Source organism: Trematomus bernacchii, unplaced genomic scaffold (genome assembly GCF_902827165.1).
Source record: "Trematomus bernacchii unplaced genomic scaffold, fTreBer1.1, whole genome shotgun sequence".
Classification (NCBI taxonomy): Eukaryota; Metazoa; Chordata; class Actinopteri; order Perciformes; family Nototheniidae; genus Trematomus; species Trematomus bernacchii.
In genome coordinates this window covers 3,847,562-3,875,421 of record NW_022987662.1, presented here as the reverse complement: position 1 = coordinate 3,875,421, position 27,860 = coordinate 3,847,562, and the positions used below count along the sequence as shown (strand labels likewise).

The 27,860-nt window shown below is 40.2% G+C and overlaps 4 protein-coding genes across 5 annotated transcripts in view; 2 read left to right on the top strand and 2 right to left on the bottom strand.

Annotated features, from left to right (window-relative positions):
* Nucleotides 1-3,137: 3,137 nt before the first annotated feature.
* On the bottom strand, nucleotides 3,138-14,435 carry cpsf2 (cleavage and polyadenylation specific factor 2). The gene is made up of 15 exons (XM_034135571.1): nucleotides 14,281-14,435; nucleotides 13,728-13,894; nucleotides 13,485-13,644; nucleotides 13,280-13,385; nucleotides 13,057-13,186; nucleotides 12,850-12,965; nucleotides 12,176-12,363; nucleotides 11,485-11,775; nucleotides 11,250-11,350; nucleotides 10,774-10,977; nucleotides 10,513-10,665; nucleotides 9,062-9,284; nucleotides 6,733-7,047; nucleotides 5,643-5,777; nucleotides 3,138-3,616 (listed from the first exon to the last, which is right to left on the bottom strand). Exons 2-15 carry the CDS (start codon nucleotides 13,874-13,876, stop codon nucleotides 3,524-3,526), a joined length of 2,364 nt encoding a protein of 787 aa, XP_033991462.1. The 5' UTR covers nucleotides 13,877-13,894; nucleotides 14,281-14,435; the 3' UTR covers nucleotides 3,138-3,523.
* A 188-nt stretch (nucleotides 14,436-14,623) lies between these two features.
* On the top strand, nucleotides 14,624-16,147 carry LOC117486966 (NADH dehydrogenase [ubiquinone] 1 beta subcomplex subunit 1-like). Its single transcript, XM_034135575.1, has 3 exons — nucleotides 14,624-14,710; nucleotides 15,597-15,741; nucleotides 15,957-16,147. Exons 2-3 carry the CDS (start codon nucleotides 15,602-15,604, stop codon nucleotides 15,991-15,993), a joined length of 177 nt encoding a protein of 58 aa, XP_033991466.1. The 5' UTR covers nucleotides 14,624-14,710; nucleotides 15,597-15,601; the 3' UTR covers nucleotides 15,994-16,147.
* A 27-nt stretch (nucleotides 16,148-16,174) lies between these two features.
* On the bottom strand, nucleotides 16,175-21,883 carry riox1 (ribosomal oxygenase 1). Of its 2 annotated transcripts, XM_034135573.1 has the most exons (15): nucleotides 21,697-21,883; nucleotides 21,361-21,510; nucleotides 21,062-21,210; nucleotides 20,780-20,879; nucleotides 20,048-20,161; nucleotides 19,245-19,351; nucleotides 19,052-19,159; nucleotides 18,783-18,817; nucleotides 18,238-18,416; nucleotides 17,547-17,651; nucleotides 17,305-17,446; nucleotides 17,038-17,158; nucleotides 16,775-16,874; nucleotides 16,608-16,694; nucleotides 16,176-16,428 (listed from the first exon to the last, which is right to left on the bottom strand). In XM_034135573.1, exons 1-15 carry the CDS (start codon nucleotides 21,781-21,783, stop codon nucleotides 16,369-16,371), a joined length of 1,644 nt encoding a protein of 547 aa, XP_033991464.1. In that variant the 5' UTR covers nucleotides 21,784-21,883; the 3' UTR covers nucleotides 16,176-16,368. The 2 variants fall into 2 exon arrangements, with proteins under 2 accessions (XP_033991465.1, XP_033991464.1); XM_034135574.1 differs by lacking the exon at nucleotides 21,361-21,510 and having other exon boundaries at nucleotides 16,175-16,428; nucleotides 21,697-21,859.
* A 780-nt stretch (nucleotides 21,884-22,663) lies between these two features.
* The window catches only part of extl3 (exostosin-like glycosyltransferase 3), a 29,094-nt gene continuing 23,897 nt past the window's right edge, over nucleotides 22,664-27,860 (top strand). The window contains exon 1 of the mRNA XM_034135636.1: nucleotides 22,664-22,843. The gene's annotated coding sequence lies outside the window, so the exon portion shown is untranslated. The remainder of the gene's footprint in view (nucleotides 22,844-27,860) is intronic.

Here is a 27,860-nt window from a genome sequence, read left to right as displayed (position 1 = left end):
AGTGCCTTCGTGGATTTGTACTCGTGAGCATCCCCGCTTTGTGGATGGGTGTGAAGAGCAGGTTGCATAAGAGGATCACCTCCGTAATGTTGTAATTCAGGATTCCTGCTCAACACAGCCCTTCTATGCGTGTCTTAAAGAGAGGGTGGGTAAGAGTGGTTCCTCCACTGAAGGACCATTACCACAGGAAGATGCTGGCACATGGGGATTACTTTCAGAGGCAGGAATTAGGGAAGAGGCGGGGGGGAAAAGCGAAAAGGGCCTAGAGAGGAATTAAGATGTGTGGAAAGGAAATGAAAAGACTAGAAGCACGAAGGACAATGAACAGCATCCAAGAACCTTCTAAAGCTACTCTTAGGTTCTTCATTTTGTTTCAAAAGGCAACTCAACACAAACCGATTCTTGGAGAAATAATGACATATTAAAATGGAAATGGCAACAATGGTGGATTTGCAACCGTGTACGTTTTTGTGACAGTTTCATTGTACAGTTTACTGAGTGGGAGAGATTTGGGCTGTCAGAAATTACAGATATGTCAGGCTCAAAAAAGGGGGCTGGAATAATTGTCGAAATTCTCTTTGTATGCCTATTTTTCGAATGTCTAGATAATTATTTAAGCTTTGGTTCCGTCTTTTACATCAGAGGGTGATATGAAAGCATGACAATGGTAAAGTCATGGAGGCATGACTCTACAAAATATCTAGAGTTCTGTCAAAAAAAATGGCTTCATATTCATTTCAAAAGCTGTGCCTGAGCTGGTGATACAACCGTAATAAAGCTCCAGAAACTGAAATGTGACCGTCCATTTGGGCCGAGTGACAAGTTCAACTTTTAGAGCAGGGTATCATGGGATTGTGGTGCCTTATGCTATGTTTGAATATTATCAGGTTTCATGGGAATGTGTCCCCCTTTCACATTATTACATTGATGCCATTGGCATTAAGTGGTCTGCTTAGTGAGTAGACCGGGAATTCAAAGGGGATTACATTCATTCATCCTCCCTTTACGCAGATGAATGGATGCACAGCGGTCAGGAAGATGCTCCTTTCTTTGAGCGCAGCTTTGTGCCAATGTGTATGTTGTGAAAGGCAGAGGAGGAGGAGGGGGGGGGGGGGGGGGTGATGGATTTATAGATTGGACAGATTGGCAGGGCACTTGTTGAGTTGAGAGCAGATCTCTGTCCGGCCTCCAGGGGGCAGAGCGGCCTCGGGGGGTGGGGGGAGAGTATGCCCTGTGCTCTGGGCTTAGCTGCTCGTTACATTAAAACAGGGGCTTCTGTGACAGAGTCAGCATTATGAAAGCTAAGAGGATTAGCTGATGGACATTTCTGGCGTTATCGGTCAATTATCAAAATGAAAAGCAGTGACTGGGCAGGGCTGGCATGCTCTCTGTGGCATCCTCATCTCCACTCCATCTCTCACTCTGCCTGTCACAGGTTAGGGAAGCTCAGGGGAGGGAGGGGCAGAAATAAATAAAAGGCACCATTGATGCAACATGAAAGTTTTCTGTGTGTGTGAGCCACGGATTAAAAAAGAGCATTTAAAAATTGTAATGTTTCTAAAGTGCAAAACTGTATGTTATGCAACAGTGTAAAAAAAAAAACTGGCTCGCACGTCAGCCAGTCATCCGTGCTCGAGCCTAACTCCTCCAACCGTGCACACACACACTTCCACTGTCCTACTTGTGTGTGTGTGCCCCCCTGTGATTGCTCAACAGCCAATCAGTGAGGGAGGAGTCTCCACCTATGATGCACGTGTGATGCTAGAGAGTGTGGGATGATGAAGAGGAGTTGTGGGGGGATATGTTTTGGTGTATCCATAAAAGTGGGAATCCGCAGCTGCCTGTGTTAAGGATCTACCTCTGGGGATTCACACAGCAATGCAAAACGTAATCAAGCGAGTCAATGTGCCACAACGCGGCTGCAGCGGACACATCTCTCCGCCAATGACACCCTGCCTGTCCCCCCACCCTCGCTTCGTCCCCTCTTATCACCCGCCTCCCCCAATACAGCGGTTAGACCTCACTGGAGCACAGCAGAGGTGATGCTGTATATCCATGTGTGCCTGAGAAAGATAAGAAAACAAACTGCTGAACCATTTCATTTTTCTTTTTGCCCTGTCACCAACAGCCAGGGAGGTATATTAAAAAATAAAATGTGTTTTTGCTGCAAGAGAAATGTTGCCTGCAATAAAAAGAGAGGGGCAGTAATCCTTGCTCACTAGATTGCATGCTGAGTTATATTCAATCCCAGTTATCACTTCAGGGACAATGTCATCTCACCGCTGTATTACAGATGGTCCTGCTGCATGGGCAGATTTGATATGGGTATTCAGAGGCCGGTTAGAAGCAGCTGCAAAATGTCTCCATCTGGTGTTACTGCAGGAACTAGGTGACCTAGTAGGCAGTAAATGTTGTGTAAAACCCATCAAATATGAATAGAGCTGGGGATCATTTTGGTAGCTTCAGCAGTAAAACTTCACAATTAGTTTAAGGAATATTCACGGCTATTTTACGCACAAGGACTAATTACTTCATGGGGGTTAGTCCAGTGTGTCCTATCTGGATGTGTGTATGGTGGACGACGGGTGCAAACCTGCCCCAAACATTCCCATTAGGAGAAACTCACTGCAGTTTAAAAAAGACCAATGCAAATAAAAAAACAAATGTGCCAAAACAGATGCAAATGGAGTTACGTCTTCACCAACGTGATAACACAAGCGCTGCATTTAGAAAACATTCAGTGTTTGTATGGGAATTGAAATTATATTTTAGTATAGGGTATAGGTTTATATATCTCTTCTGTCATTTAACTTGAAGTCCAATTCTAGTGTAAATATATCCACATCAATTGAACCAAAGGAAAAAAGAAAGTATTGTAAATGGCATGATAACAATTTTACTGATTAGTGGGGAAATTGAGACGACAAAACACCTGTCAATGCTCAGTATGAGGCAAACTAATACATCTATTAAACAGTATATGGAGCAGTGAATGTGTGAGAGAGTCATTTTTTTACAAAGCTTAAGAATTGTGCACACAATGTGACGCCACATTTAGATTCTTGATGCCCCACTTTACTCAAAAAGTATTAAAAGTAGTTAAGAGAAATCTGGGACAAACCTTTAACCGTGATGCGTATTTGAAAAAAAAAATCTGTTTTAATGACAACGGGATGGGGGGAAACACCATTTTCCCCATCCAGTGCATCAGGACTGTACAGAGGGAGGAGTTGATTACAAAGAGGTCAGTCCAGGGACAGCATCTGCCTCAATTCATAGAGGTAAACTAACAATAAAAAAAAAAAGAAGAAACATTATCTAGAAAAAAGAAAAATTATAAAAGGGAAAATATACAACAGGGTTTGCAGTGAAACAGCTGGAGCCGCCCCATAAGGCAGAGGGAGTGTGGTACACTCTGCTCCTCTGGGTAAAGTCCTCGTAAAGGATTGTCTCTGTACTGCCGTGGTTTGCTCTTCTGCTGCGTGTCCTCCTCCTCTTCCTCTTCCTCCTGCTGCTGCTGCTGCTATACCACGGCGTACTGCTGATACAGCAGCTCCCGGATCTTATAGTAGTCGTCACACAGGCATCCTTCCAGCCCGATGCGCCCGGCCTCCGTCTGGACAAAGATGCACAGGTCACACGGGTCCATTCATTAACATTTCCTACAACATGGTTCCACATTTTAACATATCAGATACAAGCCCTGACCTCTGAAATAAATACGCTTCCAAATCATTCCCACACGCTGTTCACAGACTTAAATGTGTAATGAAGCGTACCACTTCAAGTGTTCCCGTTTAAAAAACACACACACGAGCACACACTCCGTTAAAAGCCTCAGCTCGCTTTGATCTCATTTTCTGGGTTGCGAGTTCTGGGTTTATTTTTAAGTTCTTGTCAATTATGCATTTTGCTGGTGGTACCCTGGCTCCCCCCTACTTTTCCTTTAGTTGTTAAGTTCTGCCTGTGATTATTTTTACGTGCCTTTCTTCTGAGCTGAGATGTTTTGTTATGCCACTGGGTATAAAAAAAAAAAAGGAAATCCTATTTAGGCGGGCTCTATTAGTTTCCCTTTGTGTTTAATGTTCCTTTTTTGTGTTAAGCACTGGTATTGTATTGTAGAATGTGCAAGTAAATAAACCTTAGCCTATAAACCATCAACAACCACACTTTTTCATATTCAGCCTAACACAGAACTAAGACACTATTAACCCCAGGGCCAGATAGATTATTTGTAATGTTATATTATATGAATGTGTTGTTAAATACTGATCAGCCTTAATCTACTGTACCTACAGTATACTAGAAATACATTTGTACTAGGGCTGTGCAATTAATCGTATTTTAATCACAATTAAGATTTTGGCCTGCCACAATTACGAAAACAACATAATCGAAAAAAACTATTATTTTGCTTTGCTAGGTTGTGACAGTGCACTTCAAATGTATTTGTATTTATCATATTTATATATGTTTAGTAGCTTATTGAAGTGCGCTCCAAAATATTTGTTGATCTTGTTTATTGGTATTTATTATTTTGATATTATTTATTTAAATGTATCATTTATTTAATTTATTTTTGTATTGGTTTTTCAGTTGAATTATACGTTCAGGGTAATCAACAGTTAAAAAGATACTGTTCAAATTATTATTTGTATTTGTTTAAAAGTTCAATAAATGGATGTTTTCAAAGTCAATAATCGTGATATCAATTATTGACCAAAATAATCGTGATTATGATTTTTGCCATAATCGCACAGCCCTAATTTGTACTATACAATATTTCTGCCCGTGTTTTTCTAGAATCTAAACCTAAGCTGCTGTATTTCCTACACAATCTTAAACAACTTGCACCGAGTGCTGCGACAATCCACCATCGAATAAAGTAAGGTTCTTACCGCTTCACAACATAATAGCATGTCTAATGGGGAACATTTCTGGTTATGCATTTGTCCTTCTGACGGCTCAGTCAACAATATTTAGGGCAATAAATACCTCATACATTTCAAGATAAATTAGATATTTGTTGCATTAATAAATGATATACATACAATAGAAGTTTCTGGAGGGTTACAGACAAGACATGGGAAGGGATTTCTAGCAAAAGAATTGTTAGAATTCTTTAAATTAATGAGATACTTAATTTTTTTAAATGTATTGTACAGGTCCTTAAATTCTACCTGCTTCTAATTTCATTAAAACGGTGGCTATATATTAACTATGCACCTTCCTTGCACATGGACTCATAAATATGAATACATTTGGAATAAAAGTCAACCTGAACTAAGAACATCCATAACATTCACCTGTTTGCAACTTACACATTATGTATCACTTGTATATAGACTCTTATGGCACTACTTCTATTCTATTTTATTGTATTTACTTGCACTATTTGATCTGTTTTATTGTGTTGCTCTGTTGGAGGAGCCTGGGACCTAAGATTTTCATCGACATAACTAGACTATGTACGAATGACAATAAAAGCCTTGAATCTTGAATTTTCAGTGTGTGTTTTTTAGGCGTAAAACAAGCCTGTGTCCTATGTGTTCTGCGCTGCTCGCTGTACGTTGTTAGCGGGGACTCGTGTTGCAGCGACCTGACGGACAGCACACTCTCAGCCAGTGGGAAGGACAACTCACCCTGCGGACGGCCACCATGTTGTTGCAGACCAGCACTCCTCCCACGAACTCGGCCTGGATGCCCTCTCTCAGCAGGACCTGCTTGAAGTCTGACAGGCGAGGCTCGTTGATGAACACCGACTGATGGCCTGGCATCTGCAGGGAGAGCGGAAGAGAGCCAATCACACTGAGGCCTGTCTCAAGTGCTTATACAACCTTGTGGACACACACTGGTGGAATGGTGTAACAACGCCTTCTCAATCAGGCTCACGGTGATCTGTACCACTCACCTTGAGAAAACGGTCTTTTTTTCCTCTGGCCAGACAACATGCCGTTTTAGGACTTATAAATAACGGTGTGTGTCCACTAGCTGCAGGACAGCTAGAAGTCATCTGCTGCTTGTGCTATTTTATAGCCATCAGTAATTCGCATTAATGCAAAGACTTTAAATGAAGTTACCCGTTTGGTCATTGTTGCTTCATTTACATGTTTGACTTTCGTGAAAACATTTCTCTGATCTCACCCTTAAATCTCAGTTTAACGTCTTCGGGTGATGATTTCAGACAGCAATTACGGAGAATGTACTTCAGTGGGAGACAGCTTGTGGCCAGCTTGTATTCTTTATATTTGCATATTTATAGGTTCTGGTTTTCTTTTTTTTCTTCTTTTAAATCAGGGAGATTGAGTATGTGGTTTTTTCCATCCAAATTTACCAAGATCTTTCAGTTCATGTCATGAAATTAATTGGAAAAAATATATAAATATATACATAAATATTGAATTAATGGGACCATGCAAAACTAAATACTAATTGTGTTTATTCAAAGCCTCACGAATAGCTTGTTTGTGAGTGAATTGGGGTCAAATGCATACTGAAAATCCTTGTATGTAACATGTATTCAAATAAATCTGCTTATCAAAATTAAGTGCCACTGATCTTGCTAAATATTGCATCTTGTCTTTGTTAAAACTTTTCGAATTGTTAACACTTCAGTGGAAACCCAAATACTTATTTAAAATAAATGACACTAACATTTTCCAAAACCCCTAAATTCATATTCAGAAATAATAACAGATCATTGCAACACATTTGCTCGTGTTCCCGCCTTACCTCATTGGAAGGCAGCGGCTCCAGCGTGGGGATGACGTCGCTCTCCTCGGACACCTCCTTCTCGTCCTCTCCGAACAGACTCTTCATGGCGCGCTGGGCTGCCACCGCCGTCGCGTTTTGGTCGATATCCAGTTCAGGAGCGACCTCCATGGGCATCTCGCCCTCCTCCGTCTCCTCCTTCACTCCCTCCTCCAGCATCACGCCCGTGTCCACCTTCACCACGCGCATGTCCAGCACGCCATCGATCCAGGCCAGCTCCGTGTCTTTGGCCTTGCAGAACTGCAGCGAGCTCACCAGGGAGTCTTTCAATCGAACCTGTACCGTGACAATAAGATGAGACAAGATGAGACAAGATGAGACTAGATGAGACTAGATGAGACTAGATGAAGACAAGATGAAGACAAGATGAAGACACCAGCCTGTCACAGGAGGATGCTTTTATTCTTTCATTAAAAAATCAACCTTGGAGCAGTTATCCTCTAAGCCAGGGGTTTTCAAAGTGTGGGAAGGTGAGCCTCCCCTCAGAGAACATAAGAACAGCCGCGCCCCCCCTCCCAATTATCATTGCTATTATTTTTATTATTGTTGCTGTTGCTATAATTGCATTTCAAAGAGGTCCAGTAAGAGAAAATGTCATTAAATGTTCTGTTTTCTGGCTTTCTCTTTTTTGAGCACGCCATTTGAAGTTACTCCGAGTGTTTCTCTCTTCTTGTCTCGTCTCTGTGTGTTTGAATCTATCGTGCTCACTGACTGCACCGATTTGATTGGCTGAGTAGCGTCACCTCCTTAAAACATTAAACAACAACTTTTTAAAACCTTTTTATCTTTTAAACATTTTTTAAACATTTTCAACATCGTAGATAAATCCTTATATGCTCCCGGCAACACACTGAACGTCAACTTTGCCTCCTTAATACACTCACCCCTACTTTAGTGGGAACAATGAGTCTGCGTCTTTGATGCGCACAGGCGGATGATGCGGGGATGCAATGTAGACAGGAGTAAACGCAGATCATCCTCTGGCTGCAGCCTTGACCGGTACTTGCTTTTGATCAAAGTAAGTATTATTCAAATTAAAATAAAAGGCGGTGACGGCCGTCAGTGAACCGAGCCGGCCGTCAATGACCCGCTGACGACCGGCCGTTCTGTGATTCTCCAGAACACACAGATGACCAGTCCGCCCCTGCCAGGACCGGTCCATGAAAATCCTAGCTTCAAATAATCGTGGTCATACTTCCTCCGTTTTCTGCCAGACGCTGTCTCCTCTCTCACTTTAAGTAACTTCACAAAAAATCGATCCATGTTGCCGCTCGCATAAAGTTAGCTGAAGTTAAAGGTAGGGTAGGTAAGTTTGAGAAACCGGCTCGAGATACACTTTTTGTTATATTCCATGGAATGCTCTTAACATCCCGATAGCAATGAATATCTTAAGTGCTTTGACAAAAAATCCATAAAAAAATGTAATCTGTGGAAGGCGTCGTACTGTAAAAAGCACGACCAATCATTTTAGCCGGCCCGGCTAAAGTAACTGGATGGCCTACCTGCCTGTCAGCCTTCCATCTGTGCACAGACTTATCTCGTGCCCTCATTGGTCATGTGCGCGTTCGTGTGTGTTGGAGGAGGGGCTCTGTAAGGAAGTGGCTGATTTTTTCTGGCTGTGTATTTTCAAATTCTAGCGCACTCGAGCTGGTTTCTCCAAAATTACCTACCCCACCTTTAACTAGCTAGATTTCACTGTTTCTCGTTATTTTTTTCTCACGCTGCGCCTCTCCTGAAGCTCTCTGGTGCCCCCCGGGGGAGGCGCGCCTCACACTTTGAAAACCGCTGCTCTAAGCTCTATTGCCATGGGGTTGTAAATTGCAACTAACATTATCAGATTGATCAGGATTGACTTTCTCCAAGCAGAATAGGGCTGTTAACGTTGATGTTTGATCATGCCGTCTAATTAATGTTAGCTGTGCTGTTTGTAATGTGTACAGCTTTGTGATGCATGTGATATATATTTCTTATGTAATGTGATAGTGTTCTATTTTGACCATGAGGGGGCGCCCTTAGTTCATTATTATTATATGAGGGACTGTATGGATGCAGAGGGATGAAAAAGGTAAATGAGAAACTCCCTGAATCTTTATAAGCCCATGAAAGATTTTTTTTTTCTTTCTTATATAGTTAGAGGTTTTTTGTTTCATAAACTAATATTTCCTTTCGTTATTACATTTAGAACATTCAGCCCTACAGAAGCTTTATGAATATTTTAAACACATTTAAAGGACAACATTTCCCTACAATAATTCAGTCTCCAAACAGAGAGAAGCATTCTGAGGCTGACCTGGTAGATGTGTGTTTCGCTCGTGGCGTCGATGGTCTCCTGCAGTTTGGGCGTGTACACTTTGATGTCCTTGCTGAAAGCTTTGCAGGACTCTGCCAGGTCGAGGCTGGCCTCCGGCGACCCGCGAACGATCACCAGCTGTCTGGGCTTCATCTGATTAATAATCTTCTTGATGGAGTCGCCATCAGAGCGACCTTCGTAGTCTATGTACGATATCCTCGCTCTGCGGAAGATTGAAGACAGGATAAAGCTCTTTCATAATTGTCAAACATTGTCGAACACGAGCACAGACAAGACTGCCTGAGAGCATTTGTCATTTATCCAGGAGACGTTTGCCGAGTAGACATAAGCTTTTTTTCAAACAATAATTAGCCTTAAATTCAAATATTCACACCTGGAGGCCGTCCAGCACCCCCCGGCACTGAACTGTTGGCAGATGATCAGCACTAGTTGCAGTACAAAAGGGAGGCAAGACTTATTTAGAACTTAAGTCTGTGGAGTTCTTTTCACAGAGGAAGACAGATTTTAAAAAAGGGGCCAAGTTATACTTTTGGAGGTTTTCCATTTCCTGCATTTCAATTGTCTGCAAAGGCTACAATCCCAAAGTGTCCCTCCATCACAATCCCCCTTGCCTCAAACGCCTGAATTGGACACCTTTGTTGACTTTCGTAATATAGTGACTCACTCCGTAACACTCGTGCTACTATTGGCTAGCACCCCAACAAATTGTTTGGCCATGGTTTCAGACAGAGGGTGAAAAGAGGTGCTGCAGCACAGGCAGTATGAGAAAAATAAAGACCTTTTTGAACATTAAAGCATGGAAATATGTCACAGGAGAGGCACAACATAGACATTTGAACCGGAAAATGTGCTTTGAACACTTAAATTATATTATTAACATTTTATACATTTTAAACTGTATACCCCGGTTATCTAGGCCCTTTGTTTTGTTTAATGTATACCATGTTTATATAGGCCCTTTTTGTTTTTTGTTTGATGTATATATGTCACACTGTAGGACTGCGGGAAGTAGGGCTGTGCAATTAATCGTATTTTAATCTCGATTACGATTTTGGCTTGCAACGATTACGAAAAGAATGTAATCGAAATAAAACGATTATTATTTTAATTAAAAAAGAAAAAAAGTAATTTAAAAAATAAAATTATTGGTTTTTCTGCTGAATTATACTTAAAGTTCAGGGTAATCAACTGTTAAAAACATACTGTTCCAATTTTTTTTTTCAATATATGGATGTTTTCAAAGTAAATGGATAATCGTTTTTAATAATCGTGATATCAATTATTGACCAAAATAATCGTGATTATGATTTTTGCCATAATCGCACAGCCCTAGCGGGAAGCGATATTTCTGGATGTACAACATGTAGAATTATTGACAATAAAGCTGACTTTGACTTTTGATGTTCGGGCCCCTTTAAGGAATCACTGACCTAATTTCAAGATTTTCTATGCTGGAGACACATTTGGTGGGAACAATAGAGAGATCTTGGTCCATGGGCTCGTCTCCGTTGGTCATCCCCGAATCCAGTTTGTTTTTCTCCTCCTCTGTTGCTTGCAGCTCAGGAACCAGAAAATCTTCTAGCCTGTGAAAAAAAACAAGTCTGGCTTATTAACAAAGGCATCAAATAGTCTTTACATTCTTAGTCCATCTTCCTGTGATCTGATGTTCATGTGTATCACTGTTGCAGTACCTGATAATCTCCCCATACTCGTCCCATTTGATTCTCTCCTCGTGTGTGGGGAACATCGGATAAGACTTTTTGGCTTGTTTGAAGAAGCTGCCTTTGCGGCTGCCCTCGCTCTTCATCATCAGGTCGTGATGTTTCGTCTTCAACACAACTGGCTGATCCAGATCATCGTCCATATCACTCTCGTCACTCGAGTCTACATCCACCCTGCAAAGTGCATTAGAATAAACATTAACTGTGTACATATGCATAGTTTTCTAAACACATTTTTCTACAGTTGCCGAGTATACATGTTGTCAAGTGTCCATTTTAAGATTACCATTTAAATAGCCTGTTTTAAATGTTCATCCCAGAGCACTATTTGCATATCTATTGGCTTTTTACATATTTTCCTTTTAAGCTGTTAAAAGAGAATAAAATAGTATGAATCAAACAGGCATACAACTTCACCAATCAGAGACATTTCTGTTTCGACTTACTCTTTAGCTTGTTCAAGTTTTTTAGCTGCTTCTTTCTTTACTTTGTCCTTTTCGAGGAATTCTTCCAGTTCCTTGCCTTCGAGCTTCACTCTTTTCCTCACCTGTGATGATGAGAAGAATGAAGCATGGAGTAAATGACAGAGTTATGAGTCTGAATGTGACAGACAGGCTCTTCCCCATGGGGCTGCAATCAGAGATAAACACAGTGAGTTATCATCGTGACTGCCGCTCTCACCTCCAGATCCAGCATCTTCTCTCCGGGGTTGTCGATGAGGTAGCGGGCCAGGGTTCCAGGTGTGGTGCGGTAGGTCAGGATGACAGAGTTTTTGGCGTCTTGGCACCACTGGATGAAGAGTTCTCTGGAGAAGCCGGCCTCGAGGTCAGGCTGGCTGCAAAGCACCACCTTAGGGCTGGGCACCCGGGCCAGGTCTGCCAGACTGTGGCACAGCGTCAGGTGACGGAACTGGAAGGGGTTGTTTCTCTTGTCTTCAAAACACCTCATGAGTTTGTCACTCATCCACTCCACCTACAGGAAGAAAACATGAATGTTATTATATACTTATAAAGTGATTCTGAATCTTAAGAATGTTCATGGTTAATTAACAAGGCAGGAGAAGAAGAGTATGATATCATCTCAAGATTCAAGGCTTTAATTGTCATTTGTACATAGCAACAGTGTAGTTATGACAATGGGAATCTTAGGTCACAGGCTCCTCCAACAGTGCAACACAATAAAACAGATAATAAAATAAAATAGAATATAATAGAAATAGTGCAGAATAGTCTATATACAAGTAATAGGAATATTGATATATATATAAGTTGCAAACAGATGAATGTTATGGATGTTCTTTCAAAAGTTCAGATGTTTAACAGTCTTATGGCCTGTGGGATGAAACTGTATCAAGTGTGAAAACCAGTGGTACCTGGGACTTGGAGAACTCCACCACATTATAGCTGACGTTGTTGAGCAGAGCGAGAGGGTAGGCTCCCAGCCCGGCATCCTTTGTTCTCCAAATCTGGTCCAGCAGCTGAGCCAGCTCCAACACACGGCCCGCTGTATCCACGGCGATCAGGACATTACCGTCACCACGAAGAGTCTCCATTACATTGGCTGTGTGCAAAGAAATTAGAGATTATTTTTGAAGATAAACTAAATTTTTGCATTACTTTTATATTAAGTTATTTTACAGAACTGGAGGAGGGGATGATAAAAACACAAAAGGAACACAGGGTAAAACAAAAGTGTAATCCTTGTTCAAAAGAATCTGTTCCTAAAGTCTTAATTTGACTGTTTCTGCGTGAATGAGTGCAAGTAATTATTGAGACTGCCCATTGTTTCTCATTTAGTATCACACACTCTCAGTGGGGGGGATTGTAATTATTGTAGGAGACAGACTTATTAACACAATATACAAATAGTTTTATAAAAAACAATTGACTGAAGTTATTTTCAGATGAGATTAATAATTTAACTACAGGTTATAATTTGGTAAATTGGTGTATTATTTAGTCTATACTCCTTGCATTTTAGATATGTTTGTAAGGCGAAGGGTTAAATGATACATTTCTACTATAGAGGCACATAAAGATCACTTACTAAGAAGCAGCTCATCTCTCTGTTTGCGACGCGGCTGCACATATCTAGCATTGAAGGAGTCTGTGATAAGCAAAGAAGGACGACTTATGCTGTCCAACACGCAGCCGTTCAGGTGACTAGAATAAAGAAACAGAGTTATAAAGGTTAAGAACTAATAGCCAATCTAAAAACGAATTTTTCATTTCTCATTGTTTGGTGTGTACTCACATTTCTCTCTTGTGGTTGAAGTCAACAGCATAAATAATCTCCTCCTCTCCATCCTTCACTATTTTCCAAATAGTGCCTCCGATCATGTGACCAGCTGGAAGAGGAGTGATGGAAAGACCGTGCCCTTTTCCTATTGGGTACAAATAAAGATATACAAGATATGGTTATCGTTGATACATAAACAGGGGTGGATCCTGACTTGTAGGGTCTGCAACTAACTCACCTTTCAGATTGACAATCTGAGAGTATTTCAGCTGCTGGATTTTATCAAAAGCACAGTCCACATCATCCAGGGTGAACAGTGTGAAATCTTCACTGTTGTTTCGAGACTAAGTGGAGATATGAATAAACATAAATGTTAGTCATGCAAATAAGCTCTCTTAATACATTACTTAACATGCATGACATTTCCTACATCCCTTTCTTACCTGAAACTGATCATACATGAACATCTGACCCATCTTGTAGACGGGGATTGTGGCATATATAGTGCAGTTTAGACCTAGTTTCCCCACAGCGTATGGCAGGGCTCCCAGGTGTAGGGGGTCAGGGTGGGAGAGGAGCACGGCATCAACCTGATGAACATATCTGAAGGGAAAATGGACATCACATACACGTCAAATTAGCAGAACAAGGAGGAAACTGATCTAATAAGAAGAGGGATACCATACCGTTTCATAGCATCGATAATGTCCATTGAGAAAGTCTCATCCCAGCCACAGTCCAGGAGGAAGCGGAACTCATCCACCTGCAGCAGGTAACACAGGGCAGACTCCTCCTGCACCCCTGACACTGCTGTCAGCTTAATAATGGACGTCATATTTCTTTAGTTGTCTCTCTGAAAGTACAATATAGATGATCAATGATTAACACAAAACAACCCAAATAAACAATGCAGTTAAATCTCAAATACTATGGCTCTATTACTTTGTTTACGACTGAGAACTCATTCATTTAAATCTATGAAGAAAAAAACCGTAACAAGTATAAATGAACCTATACGATGCAATAGTGTTATGCTGCATAAGTAAGGTCTATCAAATATGCGGCTGGCTCATCAAGCAGTGAGTCAATTTAAAAGTAAACACAATTTAGATTGCCAGCTACAGCTAGTTAGCAACACCGACAACAAAGTACCCTGCGATGTATGTCTTTTTAGCATGCTAGCTACACTAAACTTGTGGATGTAAGTGGCTTGGCTCGACGGAGAAAGGTGCAACGTACCACTTAATACGAGGAAATGCAAAATTTCTCCCGTTCAAATAGAAAAAGTAAGAAAATGTTCTATAATTGTAACATTAAGACATTTTGGCTAGCGTTTTCAGTACACACTTGATTAGCAGACATGTTTGCCGCTGCATCATGTGTGAAAGGGCAAAGGACCGTACCAAGTAGGGCGGTGTTAGAACAAAATTAAAAGTATAAGAAAATAAACCTTTTGTTCATGTTATCGTAAGATAATTCAATAGATTTGCTTTAAAGTTTCCAATTCATGAGTGACAATTGATATTACAATCCACAGCCAGGGTGATCACTGTAATACATTTTATTTATTTTGCTCATGTAGCACTGTCGCCTTTGCAGAGTTGGAAGAGTCCAATGTCCTCTGCCTGGTGAGAGAAGAGCTGAAGGCCACGACGAGCGTCAACACAAGGTAATATCCTGCATATTCCTACATCGTGTCTCTTTCTTGTTTGGTTTTATTATAATCTGATATGTTAACTGTTGTAAACACAACATAATTTAACTGAAATAACATTCTCAACGAAAACCTGACACATATTTCTAATGCTAGCTAGCTAGCTGATTAGTTAGCTGGTGGTTGTGGTGCAGTGAGTTGTTTTAGTGTGCAGTTAAACTATGTTGTGGGTTGCTATAATGCATATATTAAATTAAGAAGTACATCATATGTGGTTTGAGATTATTTACTCTACCTGTTGTTTCATATACATTAACTAGAGATGTAATTTATTGAATTTAGAGATCACCCTCACCTGCAAACCAATTAGCTCAGACAAACATTAGCAACAATGTCATTTTAAAAAACGAGTCCCCTTTTGTTGTGTTTCTGTCAGCACAAGTAAGGTCACCTTAAATCTGGAAAACAAAGTTTTGAAAAGTTGTCATCTGTCACGGCTTAATATATGTAGTTGGCTTTGTGTAAGCTTATAAATCCCCCCTTAGTAATATGTTCATGCTGCTCTATTTGTGACACAGAATCAGACTAGTTTTGTGAAGGCCCTCAGATAAAGATGCAATTTCTTCAAGACAAAAGTGTAGTCCTGTGCCAGTCTTCTGTGTAGGGCTGCAGGTCGGATTGTTGCACCTGTTTTGCCCATATCTGCACCACATAGAAGCTAAGGCAATTACAAGATTTTTAATTTTTTTTTTAGTATTAAGTATTTTGGGGAACTTATTTTTAGAAAGGATAAGTCACTCTATTACTGTAAATGTTAGCAAACCTGTTTTTAAATCAGAGTATTTCATCAGTCCCACATAATTAACGTTACAATCTGTCTGTCTTTTGCTTATTTCTGAAGAAACCATGGTCAACTTTCTATCCCTAGCCCGTGAGCATTGGTCAAACATCCTGGTGCCTATGGGCTTTGTTATCGGATGGTACCTTGACCGACTGCAGGACACGAAGCTGACATCGTTCAGGAACAAAAGCCTTTTGTACAGCAGGTAAGAAAAACATTTCCTCCACATTTATCAGTTTATTAAGGGTGAGATGCCTTTTCTTTTATGTTGATGCTTTTTCTACATAATATGCATTTCCCCCCAGTTTAAACGTAATGCTATGTGTAAAAGAGTAAGATGGCAGAATGCTTAGAGATGAAGGGAAAGAATAAATGTTTATATGAAGTTTACACAACTTGTTTTACTTCTGGTGTCTTTAGGGAGCTGAAGCCTGGTGAGGAGGTGACCTGGAAGTAGACCACCCTCCCTGCAATGTGTCCTGTCCTGCAGTGTGACCGTCCCTCAAATCAGCATATTTAAGATGTCATCTGTTTTTGAGTTGGATCTCCCAATAATCTTTAATATGAGTTGTATCAACCGATAATAAACTTGACGTTTGTCATGAAAATAATTTTGTACTGGTTGTTGCTTTGGTTAGATGACACATGAGATTCTTTCTTATTTTTTTTTTAACTGGTTTATTTGATGCTGAACAGAGAGTCAATTAATAAATGGTTTGTTTAGCTTGAACGTTACAGTAGAACCAATGAAGACTACATGGAACAAGAAGTGTTTTGGCAATATTTTGGACAGAGACAATCTTTTCATGCATGACTGAAGAATCCGTGGCCACTACAGAGCATCTGCAGTGTGGATAATCCCCCTCTCAAAAAGCAGCTCAGCCAAAGTGATCTGGGAGTGAAATAACAAAGAATCACAAAAAACTGCTTATTTCACAAAATATTATTATCATTATTATTTAGAATATTGCTGTAAATCAGGATGTTTAAATAAGAACATGCACATTTACAAAAAAAGGTTGATAACAGGCCCAAAATCAGCATACATAATATGCACTTAACACAACATACCCCGTCTTCTGTAGAATCACACGGGAAACTCCCTACTGTCACAAATTTGGGATATGAATGGATCAGAAACTCAATAGCGTCGGTGTGCTGAAAGAAAGACAAAAAAAAAAAAATGAGGCAGTGGCCCCGGCATAAGGACACAACATGCAAAACATTTATGAACTTACCTCTACTTTTATTTCAAAACTCTTGAGCTGCTCTTTGTGGTAAACTCTGGAGTTTTCTGTTGTGTAGTAAAGATGGACAGCTTCTCCGTCACTGCATAATCTGTGAAGACAGAAAGTTACATTTTAAGATTGCCTTATTTTACATTCCTGCTCTAATGGATTACTGAATCAGGTGTTTCTGACAACATACAGTCAAAGACAGGCCTGAATAGTGTGTGTGTGTGTGTGAACGTGCCGTTATACTCGTCAAAATGTTCCATTACCTGGCACATCCACCACGGAGAACTCTGACTCGTGTCTTGGCAGTGATTTTTGCACCTACATCCATAACCTGCCCATGCTCCCACCTCGCAGATGCTCCCAGTACACTGGTGGCCAATTCCTCTGTGAGAGATGGTGTGAAAGGGTTCAAATAGAAGCGTTTATCTCAAGCTGTTCTGTATAGTTTAAAAATCAATAACACTTAAAGGCAATAGTGCAATTTTCTTCGCAATTAAGTAAAGTGAAAGTGAGTTTATGGCCACATTTACCTGGTGTGAGCATGGGAGGAAGGCAGTCATGCAGGAAGACTCTGGCTTTCTGATCCACGGCAGCATCGACCGGGGCGTAAGTCGTTAGCTTCTTCATCAGATGCTCAACTCGTGAGAAGAACTTTGTCCTGCGGGGGTCATCCTAAACACACACGAGGAGGAGGAGGAGGAGGAGCGTCATTGAGAGGTAATTGAAGGATGGGGACTGTGATAAATAAATGAGAAAATGACTGATGAATTACTTTGTCAGAGTTCTGTACTCCCATGTATGTCAGGTAATCCAGAGGTAAGCCCTGTCTGAACTCCACATCCTCCTCCATCGCTATTTCCAGTGCTGCAGGGACAACCTAAAAGAGGGCAGTTTAAAGTGGAAAGAGCTTTGGTAAATGTAAAAATATTTAAAATTATTGTTTTTTAAATTAAAGTGGTTAAATGCACTGTTAACCTACTGCAACACTTGTATCCAGAATCAATTCAGAAACATTGTACACCAGAAATGATTAGAACTATCTTTCTCATATTTTATTTTCAAGGTTTGTTACACCACGTGTGCTAAAACAGCTCCACTTCTTCTGCATTCCTAAAAAAATATGTTGATGTAGCTGCACACAAATTATTCATTGCTCAAACATTTCTTCTAAGAAAATATAAATGTGTTTAGATCAGCAAATGTGAAATCTCTCACAAAAGTAGCTGTAGGTTGAATTCCATTTCCACCTCCAAGTATCAAGGGAAATGCTACTCGTAATTACTGTATACATTATATAAAGAAATACATATTTAAAAAAAAAACATGTCCATATGTACCGTCTCTGGTTATTATGCTAATCCTGTACTGCGTTATAAATAAACGTGCTAATGTAGCCTGGCACTGATGCTGCCTTCTGTTCACTATGTAGGTTTGTGATTAGGGCATTGACCAGAAAGTATCACCTTGTGCAGCAGATCCCCCCAGCTGTTCTTCTGGAAAGAGGAGACTGTGATGTGGAGCGAGTGAGCATCTGGCAGGCAGTCGCCCTGGTGGATGAATCCCCGGGGAAAGTAAAGAAGATCCCCGGCCTCTAGCACCACTTCCAGGATGGGCTTCCCGATGTTTGCCTGATTGAAGTTTGCTAAAGAGGAAACCCAAAGGATTAACATCTGAGAATATCATTTTAAGATTTGTGCAACAGTAAATAATTATCCCCAAATATTGTTTCCGACCAAATTGAGACCAAATGCCTTTCTCTATAGATAATAATAACAACATGGATGTATATAGCCATAAACAAAGCTACAAAGGACTTTACAAGACAACAATAAATATGGCAGACAGACAATGATAAAGAACTATTTAAAACAGTTTAAAAGCAATACAACATTTAGAAAATAAGGTTGTATGATAACACGACCTCAAGTAAAAAAACAATTAAATTAATCCTTAGAACAAAAGTTAACTGAATGTCTTTGTAAATAAATGAAAATATTGTTCTACTTACTACTTGAGAGCACGGGTAAGACTTCATCTTCTGACCTACAAAAACAACCCAGAAAAAAAAACGTACATTGAGGTTATCAACCCTCAATTACTCAATCTGGTTAAGTGTGTCATGATTGTCAAATTCAAATGATCAGTGGTGCATAAAACTAGATATTCAATCTCAAAACCGTTACAATTATCTACCAGTTTCTGCATTGTTAATGTAGCGAAACAAAGTGTGAAATGAACTTGCTGCTGTTCTTTAAAAGGTTCCTTGCTGTATCTCACCTGGGGCTGTACACTCTCCAATGCTTCTTCCCCTCCAGCTGAACCACAAACGCCTCAATGTCGTCGTAATGTGGAGCAAAGCCTTGTGTTCCAGGTGGTGTCAGGTAACTGGTCAAAGGGAACAAATACATTATAGATTCTGAAGGAGTCCTAAATTGTTTCCAGAATAATAACTTTGCCAAATAATACTCACACGTTGGCTCCTGCCATGCTGCCAAACTGCTCTTGGAGGGTGGAGAGCACGTTCCACACGGTGGAGGAGAAAGCCTGAGGATTCAGCAAGCGGAGGGAGCAGCCACTCTGGGAGATGGAGATATGGTACATTTTACTTTATAAAGCACTTTACGCAATGTATGACTGTAATGACTTCTTGCTTGCAGCACAGAAAAATTAAAAATTAATATATTGCTGAATACATAAACATGCTTCTAACTGCTTTTTAATGAAAGTGGTTGTGGAATATTTCAAAGAGAGAGGAAACTGTAATGATCCCCATAGAGAGACAACTGGGGAAGATAACATGCTGTCAAAGGATCCAATTATAAGGAATTTAAAAAAGCTCAATCACAGGGATGTAGCATTGGTAATAATCACTTTAGAAGAAGAAAGAAGAAGAAACACTTTATTAATCCCTTACAGGGAAATTTCTTTCCCCACTCTGTTGTGTTTACACACATTACACACACAGGGGAGGATATACATGCACAAACACAGAGGATATACATGCACACACACAACCACATGCAGATAGGAGAGGTGGCAGAGCAGAGAGGCTGCCAGGTACCCGGCGCCAAGGGAGCAGTTTCGAGGTTAGGTGCCTTGCTCAAGGGCCCCTCGGCAGTGGCCTTGGAGGTGAACTGGCACCTCTCCAGCTACCAGCTCACTCCATCTTTTTTTGGTCCGATCGGGACGTGACCGGCGACCCTTCGGTTCCAAGACCAAGTCCCTACAGACTGAGACACTGCCGCCCCAAAGCCTGCATCACTGCGGCCTTACCTCATAGTAGTCCCACACAGTGAAGGGCAGAGCTCTCCCCGGAGGATTGTGCGTCTCCCTCTTGCCATTCGTGTAGCTCGTGACATCGAGGTTCACTCCATACTGAACTTCATCCTTTAATTGAAAAACGCAGACATGTAGTCTAGTGTCACAGATTTCTTTTCACACTTGGTTGTTGCTATTTTTGTAATGATATCAACGATAGAAATAGCAATATGCAAACAGGCAAAAGAACATATCAGGGTATTTTGTCACTAGAAGACCAACAAATAAAGATACAAATAATCCATTAAAAATAAGAATATTTACTTCTCATTAAGTTTCTTTCTCTATATACATTTACAAATGTTTAAGTAAACCTCATCAAACTTGAGGATTATAAGTCCCTGCAGTTACAGATTCAAAAGAGCCAAGTGCAAATTAAATGTTAACCATTCAGCAAAGACAGGATTTAACTAAATAACTTTGGGCAGTAGAGGTCTGTTGTCTTCTAATAAACACTATTTTTGTGTTTTCAATCAAATGAGATTTTCTCCCATTAAATTATGTAGTTGCTTTATATTGAAACTTTATTCCTCAAGACCTTGAATAATACATTGATAATAACTCTGTAGAATTATGTAGTGTGTAAAATATGTTTCTTGATGATAACATAAGCGACACATGTACCAACAAAGATAGGGAAATCAAGGATAAAGTAAGGATGGACGAGGTGACGTTTGAAACCCTTACCTGTCTTAATATGCGATCAAACTCGGCTGTGGAGAATAGTCCCTTGTAGTAATCTGGATTCTTTCGTTGAACAAGAATGGGTTTCTTCTCCCATGTTTCTCTTTAGAGACAGGAAAAATATTAGCCGGTGAATGGTCCAAGAAATATGACACTTGAATTATTAACCAAATTCAATGCTTTGTTTGTTTAACCACAATGTTGCTTTACTGCGGCCCAGAAAATGTAACGTGTTTTTCAAAATGTATGTTAGTTAATAAACACTGTGAAAATGCTCATGTGTACCTGAAGAAGGACTTGACAGGAATGGGGTTGATGAGCCACTGGAACAGCTTGCTCGCTCTCTCCTTGCTGTTGTTCACTTTTGCCAGATCGGCCAGCAGAGCATCCAGAGCCTCACCAGCCTCACCATGTCCATTTACACACTCCTCATCCTGCAATACAAGCATAAACACAATGGAACATAACTGAACAGTATGGTCAAAAAAATACAAATACATACTACTGTTGTTAGTAAAAACATATTTTCATGGATGACACAATAGCACCCAATAGCATCTATCTTTGTACTTTGCAGAACTTACTTCTGTAATTTCCTTAAGGCTCTCCTCTCTTTGTGCAGACTTCTTTCGCATTTTCTTCCTTTCAGGCTTCCTTTCAGGCTTTATTTGAGCTTTAATTGGGCTGATCTTACTGGGCCCATTCTCCTTTTTCCTTTTCTTCTTATTTGCCACCTAAAACGTAATATAACATAGCATACACACAGGTGAGATAGTTAGCAGATAACCTGGTTGAACAGCTAACTAGCTATCAGGAGGATGTGCTAGTTTCACACTGCCCCTCCTCCAGCCGCTGAGTCTATCACAGTTTACAGCAACAGGCAGAAATGTTCTCAATGTCATTTGTTTCATAATATCTACCTGCAGGGGAGACTTCGTGGCAGTAGGAGGCAAATCTGGTGACAACGTTTTGTACAATTCAAAAGCAGACATGTGTTTTTTCTCCATTTTCCTGATGGTGTGTCATCATCACCGTGCGACTATGGAGAGTCTTCTTCTGCGGCGATTTGCGCTCCAACGGACTCTCTGCTGCCACCTAGAGGGGAACTACACGTACAGCCAATCAGGACAGGAAGAGCATAGAGGGCTTTATGAACACCTTTAAAACTATTTTATTTATGGAATTTTCCCAAACAAGTTAAACAAATACATAACAATCGAAAAGACAAAACGTAAAAAAAACACAAGAACAATGTGGGGCATGCAGGATTTAAGTTAAACATACAAAATGTATTTTTAAAAATAAATAATTTGATTGGCAAACTGGAATTTATTTTATGTTTTTATCAGATTTTTGCTGATGTTAATTTACATCTAGATGTATGTTTAATCATTTTGTAAAATAAGTCATTTTACATCCGTTTTTTATTTGAATTTGTTTTGTCCTATAATGTCCCCTTTTTAGTATGGTTTCATATTTTGTTAAGCACCCTGTAACGTGTAAGACTAAATTACAAAAACATAAGAACAAATAGTCGTAGGGTATTTTTCAAGAAGAAGATGGATCATTAAGCCAAAACACATATTAGGATTAAGATTTACCAATGACTGCATTTGATGATAAACAACATGAAATGTAAAAAGTAATGTAACAATAGAATAAGAAAATAACAATGAGCCAATAAGATAAATAACCAAACCAATGTAGTATTTAAAAAATACAATTTTATATAATCTTCTATTTTAAATTGAGAGCAAGTAAGTACCCACACTGAACACTGGGTGGAGCATTTCCCCAATATTTCCACGTTTGAACGACACGGACAACGAACGCCATTTCCCACAATGCTTTGCAGCGCGCTGTCGGCGCTGTTTGTCCAGCCGTTGCTCCAACAATGCAGCTTTTAATGGTGCTGTGAGCGGAGCGAGCTGAAAACGCAGCAACACCGCAGGCTTGTCCGGTGACTGTAGTCTTGCAAAATTAAACACAACGAGATATTTAGGTTTTGACAAAGCCACCGGGCGGCCTTGACTCAGTTCTTTGGACAATTTGGACTCTTCTGCTGTGGTGAGTAGCTACTGAAGCTAACGTTGTTGCGCCAGTGTAGTTCAGAGCCAATGCATTTTGTTGTGAGCGTTGCTGGCTAGCAGGCTAGCTAATTGGCCAGATGAGACATATGGCCCCTTGTGTCTTTCTCCTGCATATTTGATACCGTGTGTCTACTTCTCCACGTTGTGTTTAAGATGCGTGATTAAAACCTGGTGCAAAGGATACATATTGGTGTTTTTCTAAAGACTTTGGGGCAGTTGGGTTGTTCTCTGTAGCCGCTGGAAGTCGTGAGGCTGTTTTGCTTTGATCTCGGCTCAGGCACACGTCAACCAAGCCGGTGTAGAGGGGCTACGTTGCGATGGAGGCTTAGTAGTCTGCAAATCACCTGCAAAAAAAATCTTGGGCATCTATTCCTTCTTAAATGATCAAACCCACAACTCCAGAAACGTGCCGATCTTTAAGTATGACCAAAATGTCACGACTAACTTCATTATAAAACCTTTTATTGTCGACGTGTTAATGGCAAGCACACATACTGGCTTATGCAAAACAGTGCAAATTATTAATGCCATAATGAGCTTGTGGTGAAGTCAGCAGGCTTTTATACACCGATGTGTTCCTCATGCCGCTGTTGAGTCGTATACATTATTGCAAGAACATTATAATTGCTGCTTCTGTTACTGTCGATTCAATTCTAAAACTACACTTTTGGAAACGGAAGTACGGTTTGCTTTTTGTTCGTATTATGTTTAGGGACTTACAAGTTTGAAATATGTCTCTTTCAGTCATGTTGTACATTTCTCATTAAGCAATGTAGCATTCTCATTTATTCAAGATTCAAAAATGTTAGATGATAAAACCACAATATATTGTTGCTGGCTTGACTATGTTTTGCTTTATTATACAGCATTGTTTCACTATAAAAACTAAACTCACATTGTGGTTACACTCTGTCACCTTCCCATCGATATAAGTAAGGATAGACTATTAGAAACTCCCAAAATCTGACTATTACAACCTTGATGAAGGTAGGATTCACTGCAGGGCTGTATTAGCTTTAGCTAGGTGTTCCTGATTAACTGGGAACTGAATGCAGATGTTGCATGCATGGTGTGCATTATGTTAATCAGCCAATGACTGATCAGACAGAGGAGCTTAGCACTGCCCAGAAAGTTCGAGTTTAATTAGAGGAGCCAGCCTCTTGTAGTTTGGGGAAAAGTATCCCCAGTAGCCAACATGAAGGCCAGGCCTAGCATGTGGGAGCAAGAACAATTAATTATTTAATAGCTGCCAATAAAGAGTTGTTGTCCCAGAGTTATGTTGCCAGTTTATCTGTGGCTGTATGCATCATCAAAGCATTCCTTTGTGCATTTTTACTTGACAGGAGAATGCTTTTGTCAAATCAAATCAAACTTCAAAGTTGATGTTTTTGCAATATGTGAGTCAAATGTCGTTGTTTCATTATATGTTATCATTTCAAAGTCTTGGTGAGAAAGCACAGCTGCTGAGCACAAACATATGCAATGTCCTGAATCTGATGATGCAGAGCAAAAGGGGATTGCAGGGTATTCTGAAACACTAAATAGTCACCTCTGTGTAGAGAGAACTACAGATATAGAGTCAGATTTCACATCTCTGTCTAGAGTTCATGTTCTTTCCTCAATTCAAAAACATTATTAATTCATTTTAAGTTATATAATTACCTATATGTTTCATGTTTCTCTTATGTGAGTGACCGTGTGAGTTGTTGAGGACTGGACAGCAGTAACTTTAGACAGAAGTGTGCAGTATATTGTAGTTTTTGTAGGTCAGCTGTCTTTGAACGCATCACAGCAGATGCTAATGTTGGCTACTGATGGGTGTGTTTATTGGAGGCATTCTTTTTTATTTTCAGCACCGAGATAAAAACAGCTGTAAGTTATTTTAAGCTTTGTATACTGTGAACCAAAAACAGTAGCCTATCTGTAAACAACAGAGGCTTACACATTATTGTATGGATTGTATACTGATCTTTGAGTTAATACAAAGAAACTATAAAGCAGCCAGTTGTATGACTTTAACCTCCCCCCTGTTCGGGTTACCTCGGGCCACAGCATGCTTCAATACGGACTGTACAGGGCACCGTGCATCCCACTGTGGACAAGGATATTGATCTTTCTCTCATAGATGCATGATTACTACTCTGTCTTTGAGTAATTGCTTTTCTCTTGTGGTCACATTGTAATCAACAACTGCCACCATTCAGAATAATAGCAACATCAGCATTTCATAAAGTGACAAGGTGCTTGCAGATGTGCGGCCCCCAATAAACACTTGGACGCCCGCCTGATGCTCCAATTGTGCTCCCATGTGTACTGTAGAGGCCTTTTGTAGTGGAATAATTACTACTCTTTAATCAATGTCGAATATTTTGGCATGAGACAGATGTTGATCGTTGGAAATTGAGCTGCTCGATGGATGCAAATTAAACCTCACATTTGGAAGCTGGGGATGAAAGACAAACAAGTGGCATTTTCAAATTAAATGTGGTGCATCGGCGGCCGATCGATCGGAGCATCCCTAGCTTTAATTGATATTTTTATAATAACACAGTATCAAATTAAAGTGTATAAGCAGTTGTTCAGCTTTCATTGGATTTATAGAGCTTTTAAAGCGAGTTTCAGGTCATTGTTTATCTGTTCAGTCTCAACATCGCTGTTTTGATTCACTCTGAACTCACTTATAGTGCATTTACGGTCACACCAGGCAGCCGTTTTCAGCTATTAACCTCTGAAAACCCCCTGTACACAATCTGCAAACAGCAGACAAGCACAGTTAGCGACTAGCTGTGTAACTAAAGAGCAAGCTATCTTTTAGGAGATCAGTTAATGCAGTTTTAAATGAAATGCCCCCATTAATAATGTTGCTAGTTACACCTATTCTAAGTCTAGTGTTATTGTGAGATATAAGGCGCCTTCTGACAACGTGCCAAAATGTGTGTGCTTGACTAATACTCAAATCAAATAGTGAATTCTCATTTCATTTCATTTCAAACCTTTATTTATTCAGGTTGTATCCCATTGAGATCATTGACCTCTTTTTCAAGGGAGACCTGCTCAAGTAGGTTCCACATGAAACATTAAAAACATAAACAGAACAACAAAAGGACATCATACAGTAGCATTACAGGGATTACAAATTACATACTATCCACATGCACAGGTACCAACAGCTTCCGATTCAGTAGCATCTAACCGAGCTTTAAAAACATTTAGTGGCAACAGATTGCTCAGTTTCCATTTTAATTGCAGACTATTCCAGGACAGTGGAGCTGCGCATCTAAATGCTATTTTCCCTAAGACAGTCCTAGCAGTTGGCACATTTAATAAAACCACAGCATGCGATCTCAGGCAGTAGCCACTTACAATTCGCCGTGAGATCAGGGAGCAGATGTAGGATGGAAGTTTCCCTAACATGGCTTTGTATATAAAAATGTACCAGTGACTGAGCCTCCGTACAGTTAGCGAAGGCAAACCAGCCCTTGCATACAGGGTACAGTGATGAGTTAATGCTTTACAGTTTGTCACACATCTCAGTGCACTGTGATATGCAGCATCTAACTTGACCAGGCAATTGGCAGGTGCATTCATATAAATCAGATCACCATAGTCCAGCACAGGTAAAAAGGTCACAGTGACTAGCCTTTTTCTGGCCTTGAGCGAGAAACAGGACTTGTTCCTGTAGAAGAAACCTAGCCTAACCCTCAGTTTTTTAAGCAGGATATTGACATGACGTTTAAATTCTGATTTATAATTAACCTTATTTGGTGCAGAATTTTGAATTGTCATGGCAGGAACAGTAGAGGTGTAACTAATCACATTATTGATGCACCATTGAACTGTCCCAGTGAACCAGCATGCACAAGATTAACATTTGCCCTCGAATTGTGACATATTTTTACGTCATGACATGTCAAAATGTCCTCAGGGAATATCGGTTTATTGCGAGAATAGCCATTAAAACATGAGCCAAATGAGCTGAAAAGTCCTTCCATCTGTTGTCAAATGCAACTTAGTTAATACAGTGTTACATATGAACACTTCACCAGACTCCATCATAGCTTGTAAAAATGTAAGTAGTGGTCATTTTGTTTTTCTTCCTAGTGCAAAGAGATTTCTGATAAATAACGCTATTGCTAAGCTCTTTAAATGTTGAAAATGTGGACTGTGGTGGGGGGGGGGGGGTCTGTCAGCCAGGTCATTTTCTACTTGGTCAGGGACAGTCAGGAACACTTAGTCCCTTAAATCCACATTTAAAAAGCACAACTCATCTTATCTCCTGATGTAGAATCAAAAGCTCATCAAAGTCCTTTAACCTGAATCCCTTGCCTTTGCATCAGTATTAGTGTGCAGCATTCTGTTACACGCATATTACTTATTGTGTGTCCTTCTCTATTGCAGCCCTGATTTGTGGTCTTAGTGTGATAACATTTCACAGTCCAGTGAGTGAGAGGATTTTGGCTGTGGTGTTGAACATCGAGGCTCGGGCGTTAATTGCCCTGTCCTTGTAATGAGGGTTTGGATGAATCACAGAATGGAGCCGCCGACTCTCTACTCGCGTTCTGTCAAACTGTCCCGTCTGAGAAAGAGCCGAGGTTTAACCCTACTTCAATAGCTGAGTGTTCCTGAGCTCTTTGCACATCTGCTTTTAAGAGGCGGGAAAAGTTAGGCTACATTAACTCAGGACAGCTTGTTCTGTATGTTTACTGAATAACAGCAGGACTTTTTTTTCCCTCTTATTATTGCGCGAGGCAAGAGGGAAATTAATGGCGTGAATAGAAGTTCTGACTGGAACAGATGTGGCAGTGAGAGCAGAAAAATGCAGACGAATAAAAGAGAGAGATAGCAGGACTAGTTCTACTTTTGGCACGGTAAGCAAACAGCAGCTCTGTGCCATGCCTGCTAGTCAAGCAGCAGGATTTCTCAGCTAATTCATTTTCCAAGCAGCAATATCTTTTCTCAAATACAGGTTCCATTTGCCTCCCTCCAGTGGACCT